Source organism: Prunus persica, chromosome G7 (assembly GCF_000346465.2).
Source record: "Prunus persica cultivar Lovell chromosome G7, Prunus_persica_NCBIv2, whole genome shotgun sequence".
In the NCBI taxonomy this organism is placed as follows: domain Eukaryota; kingdom Viridiplantae; phylum Streptophyta; class Magnoliopsida; order Rosales; family Rosaceae; genus Prunus; species Prunus persica.
The window spans coordinates 7,061,560-7,079,064 of NC_034015.1; the positions used below are offsets into that span (position 1 = coordinate 7,061,560).

General features: G+C 38.3%; 4 protein-coding genes across 5 annotated transcripts; 2 read left to right on the forward strand and 2 right to left on the reverse strand.

Annotated features, from left to right (window-relative positions):
- Positions 403–777, forward strand: LOC109950357. Its single transcript, XM_020568924.1, has one exon. It carries the CDS (start codon positions 403–405, stop codon positions 775–777), a length of 375 nt encoding a protein of 124 aa, XP_020424513.1.
- On the forward strand, positions 2,575–3,881 carry LOC18771162 (transcription termination factor MTERF15, mitochondrial). Of its 2 annotated transcripts, none has more exons than XR_002272452.1 (2): positions 2,575–2,795; positions 2,945–3,881. XR_002272452.1 is itself a non-coding variant. In XM_007203984.2 (2 exons), exons 1-2 carry the CDS (start codon positions 2,783–2,785, stop codon positions 3,707–3,709), a joined length of 654 nt encoding a protein of 217 aa, XP_007204046.2. In that variant the 5' UTR covers positions 2,575–2,782; the 3' UTR covers positions 3,710–3,881. The 2 variants fall into 2 exon arrangements, 1 of the variants encoding a protein (XP_007204046.2); XM_007203984.2 differs by having other exon boundaries at positions 3,069–3,881.
- Positions 5,257–7,209, reverse strand: LOC18771072. The gene is made up of 3 exons (XM_020568925.1): positions 6,972–7,209; positions 6,290–6,738; positions 5,257–6,153 (listed from the first exon to the last, which is right to left on the reverse strand). The coding sequence occupies exons 1-3, from the start codon at positions 7,207–7,209 to the stop codon at positions 5,257–5,259; spliced, it is 1,584 nt and encodes a 527-aa protein (XP_020424514.1).
- On the reverse strand, positions 8,267–8,897 carry LOC109950358 (uncharacterized mitochondrial protein AtMg00810-like). The gene is made up of 2 exons (XM_020568926.1): positions 8,717–8,897; positions 8,267–8,568 (listed from the first exon to the last, which is right to left on the reverse strand). The coding sequence occupies exons 1-2, from the start codon at positions 8,895–8,897 to the stop codon at positions 8,267–8,269; spliced, it is 483 nt and encodes a 160-aa protein (XP_020424515.1).

The window sequence follows — 17,505 nt, forward strand, 5'->3', positions numbered from 1 at the left end:
ATATATTTTCTACTATGTGGAAATATATCAAAGGAGGGTGTATTCAATTTAGACTTTAAATAATTTTAAAAGAGCTATAAAATTTAATGGAGTTCAATTGAATTTAATTGAGTTTGACTGAATTCTACAAACTCCACATAGATTTTGACTAAATTTGTGTATAGATTTTAATTGAGTTTGTTAGAATTTTATTATTAATTTTAATGAAGTTTATAGCAATGGCGGTGGTGGTGATGGCGATGGCGATGGCGATGGCGGTGGCGATGGTAGTTTGCGGGGGAGGTAGTGGTGGAGGAGGTAGGGGTGGTAGTAGTGATGGCGGAGGCAATGAGGTGGTGGAAGAGGTTGAGGTGATAATGACGGTGGTGGTGGGGTGAGGTGGTGGAGGTAGTGGTGGTGGCGATGGCGGTGGCAATGGCAGTAATGGTGATGATGCTGGTAGTGGTTGTGGTGGTGGTGACGGTGGAGCTAATAGTGAGGGTGGTAGTGGTGGTGGAGGTGGGGGTAAGGGTGGTGGAGGAGGTAGTCGTGACAATGATGGTGATGGTGCTGGCGGGAGTGGTGGTGGGGCTAGTAGTAAGGGCACGATGGGCAGCGGTGGTGGTGGTACTAGTGGTTCTAGGGGGTGGCGACGATTGCAGTGGTAGTGGCGGCGACAATGATGACTATGGTGGTGGTGGTGGTGGTGGTGGTGATGGCGGCGGCGACTATAGTGTTAGTCACGATAAAATGGTGGTAATAGAACTGGTGAAATTATATCTTGAGAATAAAAAATAATATATCTATCAAAATCTCTAAGCGAAAGCAAAGATTTCTCATGGCCTAAAATTAGTCTTTATCAAACGAAATCCATCACTCTTTGTATTTCCTTTAAAATCATTGAGTTTTTTAATACACCCAAACTTTTATGAAGTCTTTTAAAGTCGTGATTTAATACATCCAAATATGAACGGAGTTTAAAAAGTCTGAATTAAATACACATAGAATTGAATAGACTTCTATAAAATCGTGATTAAATACACCTAAACTTTTAAATTTCTTTAAAATCTTTTAAAATGTAAATTGAATACACCCCTAAGTTCGAATGTTCTTCTCAGTCTCACTTTCACTATAAAAAAACACATCTTTGGCATTATGCTCATGTATCATTTTGCATACAATAATTTTAAATTAAATTGACTGAACTTAGAAAATAATAATAACTAGCCTCTCCGCAAGCGCTTCCACGCCAGTGAGAGGCTTTTTTTAAAAATATATAAATTTATTTTAGAATTAAAAAAGATAATGGCTAGTTGTGTTTCATAAAAATATGATCTATTATTTGATTTTTCTTTTAATTTTAATTTTTGTTAATATGAAAAAGTGTGAATTTACTATATTATCCTTATTTAATTAATAATTTCAATTCTTAATATTTACATTAACCAATGACATTTTCTTATATTTTAAATATTTTACTATTCTCTGTATATATATATAGATAATAATAATAATAAAATGGTCAAGTCACTTAGAGCATTTTCACCAGTTAGCCCCTTGCCATGGCAAGGGAAGCCCTAGGGCAGCTACTATTCACGTAAATAGTGGCTGCCCTAGCCCCCCTCAGCAAAGTGTGTTTCCAGCAGTTTAGGCTTGCCATGGCAAATACTATTCATTTTTTTATTTTTTTCACAATTTTTTTTACTTAAACAATTAATTTGGATAATATTTTCGGATGAAATTTTTTAGTTTCTACGTGTCAATACTATTCATATTGGATAATATTTTCGGATAAGATTTTATTTTATTAGTTGTATTGGTTGGTATTTATAGGAAAAAAAAATATGAGGATTTGGTGTTTAAAAGTGAAGATTATTGGTTGGTATTTATAAACATTGGCGAACCCAGAATTTTTGTAGTAGAGGTGCAATATTGACTAAGTATGAAAAATGATTTTTCGGAGTAATCATTTTCTCAAGATAATTTTTGGCGGCTTTTATTCCTTACACATCAAATAAGAAAACTGGATTTTATGAAATTTTAATATGAAGTATATATTGACTTAATGAGCCATCATTTTTAGCCTAAATCGTATTTTGCACTAAAACCGATTTTTCATATTTTGATTTGATGGGAATTTGATTTTCTAGTATTTTTATTTGAATCCAAATAGGGGGTACTTCCTTATTTACATTGTAAACTTAAGTAAATGGAGTAATATAAAAATAAATAAAAGTAAAAGGACAAAGACATAAATGTTGAAAATGGAAATAAGGTATAGAGAAAAAAAAAATCAGTAATTTTTTTGGTATTTTTTAAAATTTTTATCCATTTTTTTATTTTTTTTATTGCACAAACATTGGCTACGGTTGGATTGCTGGAAAAAATATGATCAGAGAGCCTAGCGCTCACCATGTGGACGATTTAAAAAAATTTGGACGCAGGGCTGACGTCGACGTGACGTCAGCAGGCTGACATCAGCCTTGCCCTCGAGCCAGCGCTCGGGCCAGCCCAATCTGCTGGGTCCCACCATTGGCCCGGACTGGATTTTGTTGCTGGAAACTACTTTTTTGCCCAAAACCCCCCCAGCCCGAGTCCAGCCTTAGCTGCTGGAAATGCTCTTAACAGTCCAGCTTCTTCCCTCAGCTATTTGTAGAGCAAAACCCTTAAAAGGCCCCCTTCTACCTGTACAGGACAGGAGTGATGGTCGCCAATTTTTGTTTGGGATTATTGATGAATGAATATGATTCCAGCTACAGCTACAGAAGCATCAATTTTGTAAGAGGTTGGCGGTGGGCTCGTTATGCTGCTCTCTGGTAAGTTTCAATTCCCACAACTGGGCTTTCATTTATTTCTTTGGTCATGATTGATTTGTACTGTAAAACCCTAGAATTTCACTCTTAGATTGTAGAAATGTGTGAGTCTCAGTTACCCATTTGTGTTTTTGTTTGCTTTTTCTTCATAGTGCACCGCATTTTAGAAGACCATTTTCATCAAAAACGTTGTTAGAATCTGGAAAAGATAAAGCAGAAGAACAAGAACGTTCTTTTACAGTGTCTTATCTCGTTAGTTCGTTTGGGGTATTTTAGGTAATAGGATGCAAAGCAATGTTGCTCAAAATCTCTCAGTCTTGAGAGCACTTGAAGTGCCACAATCCTCTATTTCCGTACGGGTGAGCTGTCACCCTAGCGTGGTATGCCAAAAACCGGAGAACTTCAACAAAGATGTGGAGGAGGTTATCAGTTTGGGATTCAACCCTACGACATTAGCATTTGTCAATGGACTCCAAGTGAGTTCGAAAATGACTAAATCAACATGGGAACACAAAAAGGAGGTTTACAGGAGGTGGGGCTGGACTGAAGATGAGATCTTGTTGGCTTTTAGGAAGAAACCCACTTGTATGTATTTGTCAGAAAAGAATATTGTAAGTAAAATGGATTTTCTTGTAAACAAGATGGGGTGGCAGCCTGCAGATCTGGCCAGAGTTCCTGGGGTTCTAACTCTTAGTCTAGAGCAGAGAATCATTCCAAGGTGTTCTGTCATTAGAGTTCTGATGGCGAAGGGCTTGCTGAAGAAAAAGTTTACCCTATCTTCATTGTTGATAACCATTGACAGTTACTTTATTAGTAGGTTTGTGATAAACTATCAAGAAACTGTGCCTCGACTGTTGGATATCTTTCAAGGGAAATTAAGTCTTCAAGAACTTGACTTTCAATTTGAGGAAAAATGAATGCCAAAAAACTTGTAGAATCAAACACAACTAGTTCATTGGTGCCTTCAGGAAATTGGCCTTTGGAGGAAAAATGAGGGCCAAAAAATTGTAGCATCAAGCACAAATACATTTATGCACAATTCCCCTTTTTCGCTGCTAATTTAAGTACGTCGATTCTCAATTGTTTTTACTTTCAGAAACTCCACAGATTTGTTCCATTGTCTGCTTAATCCTCTAAGATCAGATAACTTGGTTCCCTTTTTTTCCTTAATATCTGATTCTGCACATGTGATTTCTTTCCATTTTTATTTTATTTTATCTATGATCTGGGTTTAGATTTTCTAGCATGATTTTTTCTTTGACTGAAAGAAAGGGTCCATTGCAGGCAATTGTTTGACAAAAGGACAGATTGAAATTATTATTTTTGGTTACACCTGCAATATGGCTAAACACTACAGTACATGCATTTATGGCATTTTCGCTATGTGCTATGTGTGGTTATAAACTTTCCTTGTGTCTATGGTGCATATTGGAGTGCATAGGTTGGCTGTTTTTTTTTCCCTTATTTAAATTACTGGTAAAAATTGATGAATTAGTGTGGGGTTTGAATGAGGAGAAACAAACTAACGATTACGGATTGGTAAACATGCCAGAAGTGTAGGGTTAATGTCACTTTCGCCAGCTGGTATTTTCACCTAATTTCCCGTTACCTCTTTATGTTTAAAAGGTTCCGATGTGGTTGTTGAAGTTACAATTTGGTTTCAATTTACCATCTCCAGCCGCGGTAATTCCAGTTATTGCAGTTAAAAAACTCATAATTAGACCTTGGGTTGGGTCCATCTCTTGTGGATTTCCTTGCCTTGGGCCTCGGCATTTATGTCGCGCCTTTGTTAGAAACAAGCGAGGCTATGGAATGTGGAGCCCACTTGAGTTGCGGATGTGCACACCTAGTCATGACACGTGGAGGGGTTTTACTGCCAAAATGTGTTAATGTGTGTTTTTTTCATTGGTCAAATGCCACGTGGAAAAGGCCCAAGTGGACAATGGTTTCTAAACTTGGGCTTGTTCTTCTTTTTTTCTTTTTTTTTTTTGGTTCGAAAAACTTGGGCTTGTTACTCTAAAACAAAAACTTGTACTTACAACCTAAGCATGGTTGGCGTTCCAGACCAAAAAAATAAAGCATGGTTGACGTTTCCAAATGAGTATGGGCCTTTGTTCAATCCTCTAACGAGGATGGGGTCAAGATTAGCAAAGAGACTGTAATGAGGGGTTATAGTAGGTTGTAATGAAGGATTATTTTGGGGCTATAATGAGGGGAACATGAATAGCCATCCAATCAATTGCAAAGTTATTATTTATTTTATTTTTTTGGTCGAAAGGGAAACTTCATTGAAGGGAAAACAACCCAAAAGGAACAGAAACAAGGAAAGAAAAAGATAGCAGCCTAGGTGACAGACCCACCCAGGAGCAAACAGGAAAAAAAAAAAAAAAACACACACACACAAACAGGCTAGAGAAAAAGAAAGCAGAAAGTAACAGAAACTAGAGGGCCACAAACTAGGACATTACCAAAGGAGCATGTCCGCCTCTAGCCAAAAGAAGGAGATTAACATGGGGCAAGGCAGACCATCCGATTGAAGAACAAACACAAGGGAAGAGGGGGGGTCTGTCAAGCCAAGCCTATCGCACTTTGTCCTCCTAGCAATAGCCGCAACGGCGTCAGCGGCCCTATTGGCCTGGCAAGAGATCCATCGCCAATCACAAGAGATAAAATTGTTGCAGCATCTTCTAATGGTAGAAAGGATGGGGTAGATGGACCAAATTCCTTTACAAATTTTGCCCCTTGAGCAATTCACAAGCACTTGAGAGTTCGATTTAATGATAACATTTGCCAGACCCATCTCAGCCTCAAGTGATAAACCAGCAATAGCTGCGTGGGCTTCAGCTTCAAGAACCGAATTTGCAATTTTACAGGCAGCAAAACCACCCATGAACACACCACAAGAATTTCGAATTACCACTCCAAGACCAGCATCAGGATGAGTCGTTGTCCACCTAGCATCCACATTTAACTTGCACCAAGCAGCAGGCGGGGGGGACCAAACATCATCAATGGTAAAGGTGGTACCAGGTTGGTGCATGGGATGAGAAACATCTTTCAGCAGATCAAAATCAGAGATCATGCATTTTATATGAGACAGCGTTTGTCTTGGACACAAGGGACTGCCATCAAAGATCTTTGCATAACGACTACGCCAAATGCCCCAACAAGTATAGGCCACGTGGTAAATAATCCAGGCTCTGTCAACACATAATGAACTATAAGGTCCAAACACTTCGTAAAGCCACTCGGCCATAGAGGTGGCACGTTGCCTATCAACACAATAGTTCATGGGGACGCCAAACCAAACCAACTTGACCGAACCGCATAAAAGGAATAAGTGCTCCAAAGATTCAAAAGCCTGCTCACATAGGGGGCATATGGGGGAATCACCAAGATGCCGCTTGAACAAATTCTCCTTCGAAGCCAAGCAACCCGAGAGATCTCTCCACAAGAAGTTTTTTTAATTTTGGGATTAAGGAGGAGTTCCAGATCACTTTCCGAAGAACATTAGTAGGAGCATGAAGACTAGAAGGGCACAAGTGAACATTGGAAGAGTCGCCAGAATGAATAAGGTGGTAACCGGATTTCACAGAATAATCACCATTGCGGTTCAAGGGCCAAATGACACGATCAGATTCACTTCCGTCACCTAAGGGGAGAGTCAAAAAAATTTCTAGATCACGATCAGAAATGGCATCACAAATGCTACTGAGGTTCCATTGCATAGAAATGGGGTTAATAATAGTAGAGACCATCAAAGTATCATCTCTTGTGCTTCCATCAGTGGGACGGAGGATAGGATTAGCAACGCAAGGGAGCCACTTGTCAGTCCAAAGGTGAACTCTACTACCATCAAGAATTTGCCAGCGAGCTCCACGAAGGATGAGATCTCTTCCAGCAAGCAAGCTGGACCATGCCCAAGAAGCTCTGGCACTCTTAGGAGCTAGGAGAAAATCACAATTAGGAAAGTACCTGCTTTTTATCATTTTAGCCTAGAAAGAGTCAGGTCAGTTAAGAGTCTCCAACATTTCTTAGCCAACAAAGCTAGGTTGAATTCATGCAGGTTCCGAAACCCCATGCCTCCTTCATGTTTTGGTAACCCCAAAGCCCACCAATTAATCCAATGGATCTTGTTTTTGTTCCCAGAATGACCCCACCAGAAATTGGCCAAAATACCATCAAGCTCACTGCAGAAACCCTTGGGAAATAGAAAAATAGACATGGGATAAGTGGGAATAGCAAGAGCAACAGATTTGCTAAGAGTTTCCCTTCCAGCTTGTGAAAGGAGGCCTTGCTTCCATCCTTGAACTTTGCATAATAACCGGTCCTTAACAAAACTAAGAGCATCCTTCTTTGATCTGCCCCACATGGTTGGAAGACCAAGGTAATGGCCAGGGTCATCAGTATCCGTCATTCTCAAAATACCACAAAGCTACTCCTGTAAATCATTGGGGATATTAGGACTGAAAAAGAGATCAGATTTCTCGAAGTTAACAAGCTGCCCAGAAGCACGACAGTAGCAGTTCAAAATTCGGTCAAGAACCGGACAATTTTGCTCAGTGGCCTTTAGAAAAAGAAGAGAGTCATCAGCAAAAAACAAGTGAGATGACGATCGACAACACAGTTGATCATAGAAGAAAGCACATCACTAATGATGATGAAAAGGTACGGAGAGAGGGAGTTACCCTGTCTAATACCTAGAATGTAGGACTCTTAACCATGGCTTTGCAAACTTGAAAAGTAGGATGTAGGACTCTTAACCATGGCTTTGCAAACTTGAGAAAAATAAGTAATGACAACTAGAATATTTATAAGTAAGGTTCCCTTGTAATAATACTTCACTAATAAGCTTATTGGTTTACCTCCACAAAGTGAAAATGTTTCGAAGTTTGTAAAGCTACCTCTAAAAGTAATAAATTAATAAAATTTTAAATAGAATTTATGGTTATGAATAATTCAGTATATCTCTATTCTTCTCATAAGGAGGTATTTATAGTGATGCAAATACAAGCCTTTCTAGGAAGTAATTACAATAAGGAAAAAGGAAATAAATACAATCTTGGTCAAACCGGTATTCCTATAATTACAAATCAATTATAATAAAGGTAATTATCTATAATTCCTATTGTGATTCAATGATTCACGCCAACACTCCCCCTCAAGGTGGTGCATAGATGTCGCAATGCCCAACTTGATAAGTGAAACTGTAAAGGCTTGATTTGATACGGCCTTGGACAACATATCCGTCAATTGTTCAGTAGTAGTAACATATGGAGCTTAAAAAATCTTCTCTTCCACTTTCTCATAAATAAAGTTCTGATCGATCAATCTCTACATGTTTCGTTCTATCATGTTGAACTCAAGCTGGATTTTTAGCAATCTTAATTACTAACTGATTATCACAATACAACTTCATAGTATCCTCAGTAGGAAAACCCAGCTCCCCCACATGCCTTTTCAACCACAGCAGTTCATAAACACCTTTCACCAGCCCGATACTCGGCTTCTCCACTTGACAAAGAGACAACCTTATGCTTTTTACTCCTCCAAGTAACCAAGTTACCTCCTACAAATGTGAAATAACCAGATGTTGATCTCCTCTTATCCCTCTTTCTTCTCCAGTCTGAGTCTGTATACCCCACAACCTTTACATACTCATGCCTTAAGAACATCAAACCTTTTCCTCGTACGAACTTCAAATACCTCAAAATTCGGACTGCTACATCCATATGTCGTACACTTGGATTATGCATGAACCTACTTACAACACTTACTGCATATGTAATATCAGGTAGACAAATAAATCAAATGACCAACTAGCCTTTTATATCATCCCTTATCAGTTGGAACTTGATCTGGATATTCTTTCAAACCATGATTTTGTTCTATAGAAGTACCAATCGACTCACACCCAAGCATACCTATTTCTTTTAGCAAATCAAGAACATATTTTCTTTGTGACAAGAAAATTCCATGTTCAGAACGAGTTACCTCAATACCCAAGAAATATTTTAATCCTTCGAGATCATTCATAGTGAACTCAGAAGCTAAATAGCCTTTTCGTTTGCCAATTTCATCAAGATCATCACCAGTCACAATCATATCATTCACATAAATAATAAGAGTTGTTAACTTACCATTCTTCCTTTTAAGAAATAAAGTATGATTAGCATTGCTCTGCTCATAACCATATTTTTTCATGGCACGACTGTCACATCCTGGGATCAACTCCGCCGTAGCACGATATTATCCTCTTTGGGCCCCCCTTTCTGCCCTTACGGTTTTGTTTCTAGGAGCTCACGAGCAACTTCCCAGTAGGTCACCCATTCTGGGATTGCTCTAGCCCCCAACTCGCTTAACTTCGGAGTTCCTACGACTTCGAAGCCAGTGAGCTCCCAAAAGGCCTCGTGCTAGATGGATGCAGGTGTGCACATATAAGGCACATCACCTTCTCTCCGTTGGTTGATGTGGGATCTTACAATCCACCCCCTCAAGGGCCCGACGTCCTCGTCGGCACACTCGCACCACACGGCAGAGTGGCTCTGATACCAAATTGTCACATCCCCAAATCAACTCCGTTGTAGCACGATATTGTCCGCTTTGGGTCCCCCTCTCTGCCCTCACCGTTTTGTTTCTAGGAGCTCACGAGCAACTTCCCAGTAGGTCACCCATCATGGGATTGCTCTAGCCCCCAACTTGCTTAACTTCGGAGTTCCTACGACTCCGAAGCCAGTGAGCTCTCAAAAGGCCTCGTGCTAGATGAACGCGGGTGTGCACATATAAGGTATATCACCTTCTCTCCGTTGGTTTATGTGGGATCATACAACGACGGAATCTCCCAAACCAAGCTCTCGAAGACTGCTTCAATCCATACAGTGCCTTCTTCAATTTACACACAACACTGGCATCATTACGAGCATTATAACCCGGCGGCAATGACATGTTGACTTCCTCCTGTAAGTCTCCATGTAAAAGGCATTTTTTACATCATGTTGCTGCAATGGCTAGTTAAAGTTTGTAGCTAAAGATAATAGCACTCGAATGGTATTAATCTTAGCCATCGGTGCAAATGTCTCTTTATAATCAATACCATAAGTTTGGGTAAAATCTCGGGCCACAAGTCTAGCTTTATACCTATCAATAAAAGCATATGGTTTGTGTTTTATGGTATAAACCCATATGCAACCAACTGGTTTCTTCCCTTCTGGCAGTTGCACCAATTCCCAGGTTTGACTTTTCTCAAGAGCTTGCATCTCTTCAGTCATAGTAGTGGCCCATTTTGAATCAGATAACACATCTTGTACTTTACTAGGAGTAACCACCGTACATATTTGATTTACAAATGCCTGACAAGCTTCAGATAATCTGTGAGTAGACATATAATGAGCAATAGGATACTTCACCTTTGTTGCAAGCTCTAGTGAATATCTATTTGGTGGCTTCCAACAATTACTCCTTGGTGGTAACTGATATACACTACGCTCAACAATTTCACAATCATTGTTAGTATTAATCAAAGATTTTATACTTACCTTAGAAATGTCAGCATGAGGAGACTCAGGGATGGGTACAGGTAGTAGAGAGAGGGGCGGCGTCGACGTTATCAGCTGTGGGTGCGGCGGTGCTGGAAGGTTCAGTCGCAAGTGCAGTACTGGAAGGTTCAATCACAGGTGCTGTACTGGCCTGATTTGTATAGGCCGGTTGTGTGCAAGTTAGTTCCTTACTAGCTATCAAGTCACACATGGCTAGCCAATTGACCTCAATATTATGTTGAAATAACTTCATCCATTTCGACTCTTCAATGTTACTCTCCCAAAAGAGGAGAAGGGATACTGGGTGAGCAAAATACATCTCATGCTCCAAAAATGTATAAAAACTTCGAGCCAATGGATGAAAGCACCAATAACCATTCTGATGGGGGTGATAACCAATAAACACACAGTTCATAACACACGGATCGAATTTCGTATGTTGGTGTTTGTGCAAGTGTACAAAAGCAACAAACCTAAAAACACGAGGTAGAAGAGTGAGATGAGATGGTAGGGAAACATGAGCCTCCAATTTGTCCAATGGGGTCTTAAACTGCAGGACACTAGTAGGAACATGATTAAGAAGATAGACAGTAGAGGTGATCACCTCCTCCCAGAATTGGGGGGGTCATGCGGGCACCAATAAGAGTAGCACAAGTAATTTCAAGAATTTGGCTATTCTTCCTTTTAGCCACATCATTCTGTTGAGGTGTATAGGGACAAGTAGTCTCATGTAGAATTTCATGTTCCTAAAAATAACTGTGTAAGATATGATTAACATATTCACCACCATTATCCGAACGAGCACCCTTAAAGTAGCAGAAATTTGAGTTTTAATCATCTAATGAAAAGTCCGAAAGCAAGCAAAAACATCACTTTTTTTTTTCATCAAGTACAACTACATCATGCAATGCAATCATACACAAAAATAAAAAGCCAACGTAAGCCAAAAATAGTATTAACTGGAGTAGGCCCCAAACATCAAAATGTTCCAAAGCAAAAGGCACAAATCTTTTATTAGAGCTAATAGGATAAGTTGCACAGTGAATTTTTGCCAAAATGCAAGTGTCACACTTAAAATCCGAAGGTTTACAAATTGAAAATAAAGATCAAAACAAATGTTGTAAATAGCCAAATGAAACATGATCGAAACGAAGATCTCATAACCACAGTTGATCCTCAAATGCACGGTTCGAACCCTTGACAAACAGAGCTTTGCCCTCACACACATCATCCACATAGTACAAGCCTCCTCTCTTAGTACCACGCCCAATAATCTTCACATTGCTGAGATCCTAAAGAAGACAAAAAGTAGGATAGATTAATACTAAACCATTTAATTGTTTTGTTATTTACAAAATATATAACAAAGAGCGTAGGAACCAATAAAGTATGGTCCAATGTGAGAGAGGGAGTTAAATCAATACTTCCAACACTAGTGACCGGAAAGGGCACACCATTAGCATTAGCAATAGTAGAACAAGCAGGAGAACAATGCTGGTGAAGGAGAGATGCATCAAACGTCATATGATCAGTAGCTCCAGAATCAAGAAAACCATAGTCCTTTTAAGAATCAGTAATAAGGAGAGCTAGACCAATATTACCTGATTGTTGGAGAATGACAGTATCTATCCCATAAGGAGTAGAGGGAACATACACCATAGGAGACATGGCAGATGCAAGAAGTGCCAGTTCAGCAGTACAAAACGGCTGCATTTCCCTTCTTCTGGTTAGGGCAATTGTCACGGCCCTCACGGGCCCTTTGCTTTTTGTAGCTATCCCACCATTCAGGGTATCCGTTCTTCTAAAAGCACTGCTCCATAGAATGGCAAGTATTGCCACAGTGAGTACACTTCCCAGTAGTAAAACCATGAGATGAGTGTTGAGTCAACGACTGATTCCCATGGTTCTTGATAGCCATAACCATATTGGAAGCATTAACCGGATTAAGCATGGTATTGCGGTGTTGCTCCTACATCTCACAGTGGCAAAGGTTGTCGATGGGTTAGGAAACCAGACTGGCAGTGTCAGATATGAAGGCGGAGGCTCACACAGCTTTGAGTGGAGTATATTTAGCTGCTCAAATGGGGATATCACATGTGGTTTTTGAATCTGATTCAAATGAGTTGGTCCAGTCTGTCAAAGGACATATTCAGAGGAGTAGATGGACTATCTTCCCCATTTTAACGGCAATTCGAAGAGCCTACAATGGTTTCAGTTCGTACTCTTGGAAGTGGGTACACCGTGGTGCAAACAAAGCAGCAGATGCTGCAGCTTCTCGAGCTAAAAGGAGGATGTGTGATAAGGTTTGGGAATCCAGCCTCCCATTCTCTTTGGTATTTGTGGTTCAAGTTGATGGGCTCCTATGTCCCCCTACGATGTGAGTACTGGCTGTTAGAGGTGAACATGCTCCCTATTTGGGAGGTGTCATGGGTTTGGCCTCTAACAAAATTTTCTTTTGTTTTGCTGTAGCTTGTTTTTCATCTCTTTTCTGTTGTGGCTGCTTTAGTTGTGCTGTAGCTTGTTCTTCTCCTTTCTTTTCGCTAGCTGTTGGTAGCTTTGTCTAGTTGTGGCTGTGGGTAACCTAGCTCTATGTTTGTACTTCTCTTTCTATTGGGATGAAAGTACTCTTGACCCAAAAAAAAATGGTGCAAACAATGACCATCTTTGTATCTTGTCCTTTTCCTTTCCAAATTAAGCTATTGAGATTTTTCTTTACTTTCTTTTAAATTTTTTTTTTAGTACAAGTGATGGTCTAAACTATAGAGGATGGGGTTTCTAAAACACACACAACTAAAATGTAATGGAGATCCGAACCCGAGATCTCTAATCTGCAAGTCAAGACCCTTTTACATTTTTAATTTCTAAGCAATCCAAGCATTGAAAATTCAAGACCTCTTCACTTAAAAAAGAAAAAAGAAAAAGCAAAAGCAAGATCTCTTTAAAGCACACAAAGGCATTTCTGAACCCATCCACATCTATGATGTTTTGGCTAATCTGACGAACTTTGATGTAGCCCCATCCACATCTATGATGTTTTGGCTTTTATCGTTTGTTGCTTCCTTTGTCTTTTTATCCCAATAAGCCCACCCAATTTGTGAAAGCTGCAAAATAATTAAAACACATCGAACAAAAACTGCTGCCGTGAGGAATCCAACTAGGGACGACGGGAATGGTGGGCAGGAGACAGAATTTCAAATTAATAGTTTTATTTGAAAAAATAAATAGCTTCATTGTTTTCAGCTTTTATGTGCTTATAATAAAAGATATTAAATTACGTGGCATAGTCATCTCAATTATTACATAAGATGATATGAAATTATGGTGTAAATAGTTGTAATAAGTTACCTCAGCTTTCAACCCATTTAATTTTTTCTCAACCCGAGCAAGTAAATTCTCTAGTATTGATTGAATCATTCCAACGAATAATCCTAAATATTTTTCTATTGAATATTTATAAGATATTGAACAATATTTGAGAAATATTATTATTTTTTTCCTATTGATAGACGCAAACAAAATAAACAATAGATTTGTGAAAGTTCACATTTTGGAGAAATTATAGAATACTACGATAGTATAGTTACGTGATACATCTTGTACACGTGTATAATATGGATGGATGAGTTTATTTTCCCCAATTTTAAGAAATAGTATTTATAAATAGTGTCCTGATCTCTTGGACTACAGGGGTCAAAGAGATTTGTGGTCACTCACCGTTGGATGTAAATTCAACGGTTCACTCACTCTTGCACTCTTTTTAAAAAACTTTTTTGAACCATTGGATTAATATCCAACGGTGGGTGACCACAATCTCTTGGACTCCTGTGATCCAAGAGATCGGGACTGTTTATAAATATCCACTTATATTATAACACGTATATAAAATAAATACATAAGGTGAAAATGGATTTAATGACAAACCCATAAATTTTTCAGCAAAAGTGCAATTTTATAAAGACTTTTTTTTCAATTAGCTAAGATGTTTTATAAAGACTTGGATGGAGTCTCTAAAAAAACCAAAAAAGAAGACCTTGCGATTGGAATTTGGGTCGCTGGCTTATCCAAGAGCCTCGAGGCTTCCTCAATTCAGTTCAACTGTAGTGAACTTCGACTTTGCTTTCGTATTAAATTATTAATAATACTATATAATACTGATTATGACGAAGTGCAAGTCTGAGGGCACTTTGTATATATTATTTTTTATTTAATTTGTTTTTTCTGCTATGGTCCAAAACGACGTCGTTTTGACCAAGGACTATAAAGAAAAAAGCATGATGTGCTGCACGCAGCAGCCCAGCAACACGACAAACAAAAAGGAATTTGCCTAAGGCATTTCCTTGAGCAGTTTGTGGGCGCTTCTGTAGCAGAGTAGAGGTGCCAATTCTTCCACCTCCAAAGTGTTTTTTAGTAAGGGGAAGTGCAGGTGCACCTCCTTGCGTCTTTGTGGATCCCCCACTGAATGAATAACCTTACTTAATGCCCTAATAGGGAGAAATAAACCTTGAAATTGACCATCACCATTAAGGTGAACAGAAAAAGAAGTTGCAGTTACAGAATACATAATCCAATTAATCTAACAATTATGAAAACCAAATTTTTGAAGAAGAAGATGGTGGCCCATTCACTACTACAAAAAGTGAAAAAGACGACCAGAAAACAACGACGGTCTAAGTGAACACCGTCGTGGTTTATAAAAAGACGACGGTTCTAAAAACACCGTCGTGTAATACAACCTTAGACAACTAAAAAATGGAGTTTCAAATGGCTGTTCAAAAACAACGACGTACATAATTAAACAACCGACGTCTATTTGAAACAGATTTCCGCAGTGTAAAATCAATGCTAACAAAGAACGGCAGAAGTTATGAATCGACCGACGTAGAAAGTAAAGACGACGATTTCAATAAAAACTGCCGTTTTTACTCATAAAATAACACGACGAGGTTTTCGTATAAGACGCCGTATAATTACAAACAAATCCACGGCTTTAAAATACAAAATATCGCCGTATTAAATTAATTTACAACGACGGAAAATATAAATATATCGACGTCATTCTCGTATAGTTCTACGACGTTATCTTTAAATCGTACAATAAAATTTATCGTCGTATTTATTCATTTTATACGTCGTACCTTTAATTTTAACGGTCTTCTTAATAAGAATTTTTGTTAACAATTTTTTTCTTTGATTTTCTTATCCTACGTCGGTAGATCTACTTAATGACAAGAATTGAAATAACCACGACGGTTTATATAGAACACCGCCGACATAATCAGTTTTGTCTGAGATCCCAAGGGTTACGAAATCTTACCAGATGGAACTCTGTTCCACATTATAATCTTAACAGATGACACAGATTTGCAAATATTGCGTCGTGTTAGTTTACAAATTCTAGAACATTAATTTCCCTCATTTTAAATTTCCTCGGGAAAGAAAAATCTATTTATCACGCTTTGGAATTGAAAACTAAAACTGAAAGAATACGGGAAAAAAAACTCTATTTATAATTTAAAATTAAAATCCACGTCGGTTGTAGTACACTTAACGACGTTTAACAAAATAATCTACGTCGGTAATTATAAATCTACCGCCATCTTAACTTAATATAGACGACGAGAAAAGACGACGGTAGAACAGAAAACCGCCGTTGTTTCAGTTTCTTTAACATATCTTTCTGCAGGACTTGTGTAGTTCAAAGCATTGACAATGTCTTCATCATATCTCCCAGAAACTACTGATTCAATTGCTCATGCTTTAGAGGCCATCTGAAGCCATTTCTATTCTTTATCGCATTCTTGAAACCCATCTTCTTCTTCTGAAGCTCTACGGATAAAGGAAGAGGCTATCACAATAAATCCGACGATCTTCTTAGGCAAGAAAATCAAGCAGAGGATCAGGCACATCTGATCTTCAGATTTCCCTGAGAAGCGAACTTTCCTTCGACAGCGAGTGGAGGCCAGGCTTGCATATCTTTTGATGGAAAGCAAGGAGTATTCAGAAGCACTAAGTGTCCTATCAGGCTTGATCAAGGAAGTGAGAAGGCTAGTTGACAAGCTTCTTCTTGTGGACATATATTTGATGCGAGTAAGCTCAATTTCTCTTTGAGAAAACATCCAAATTATTGTCTTTGAGACATGAGAGACTGAGAGAGGAAGAACTTGGAACCTTAAATGTAAACCGAAAATGAATGAAAGCGACAAATTTATAGAATAAATTTTTAAAACCAACGGCGGTCCTTACAAAAAAATCGCCGTTTAAATTGTAAAATCAACGTCGGTATGATCGACGTATATTACAGAAATCCACGTCGGTAAATTAATAAAAACGACGTGTTAAATAATATACCATGACGCGAGTTATTACTTATGTACTTTAATTTTTGAGTTTACTACGACGGTACCTACAAACTACTGTCGTATTTATTTACCACGTCCGAAGTTAAATGTACCGTCGTATTTTGTAATTTATACGTCGTAGTTATATGTAACTGCCGTATTATTTTTTTGAAATGGTTTTATATGTAAGCAACTTTTCGTCTACTTGACTTACACATTTGTTGTTTTTATATTCTTATTTTATTTAAATCTGTCATCCAAAAAAGAAACTTTACATATTGCAGAATATTAATTTCCTTCGTTTTAAATTTCCTCCGGAAAAAAAACTCTATTTATAACGCACTGTAATTGAAAAATAAACTGAAAGGTCACGGGAAAAAAAATTCTATTCATAATTTAAAAATTAAAATCCACGTCGGTTATATTAAACCTAACGACGTTAAATGAAATGATTCCACGTCGAATGAAAAATATTGCGTCGTTTTAGTTAAAAACGACGTAGTTAAATGTAACCGCCGTATTATTTTTTTGAAATGGTTTTATATGTAAGCAACTTTTCGACTTACACATGCACTGTTTCCAAACCCGATTAAAAATTTCAATCTCCCAGAGAAACCTTTTCGTCTTTTTTCCTTGTCAGAGCATTGTCAGAGTTTCTCATCGTCTTCCTCTCGTCTTCTTCGTCGTCTCTGAACTTAAACATCGATCATCTTCCTCTTGCTTTCATTGCACGCAAAAGGTAAGCTTTCATTTTCACTATTTTGGTTACTGTTTTGCATGCTCATACGTTTTTTGTTTGAAAAATCTTTTTACCTTTTTTCTGGCCAAAATCATTTTACT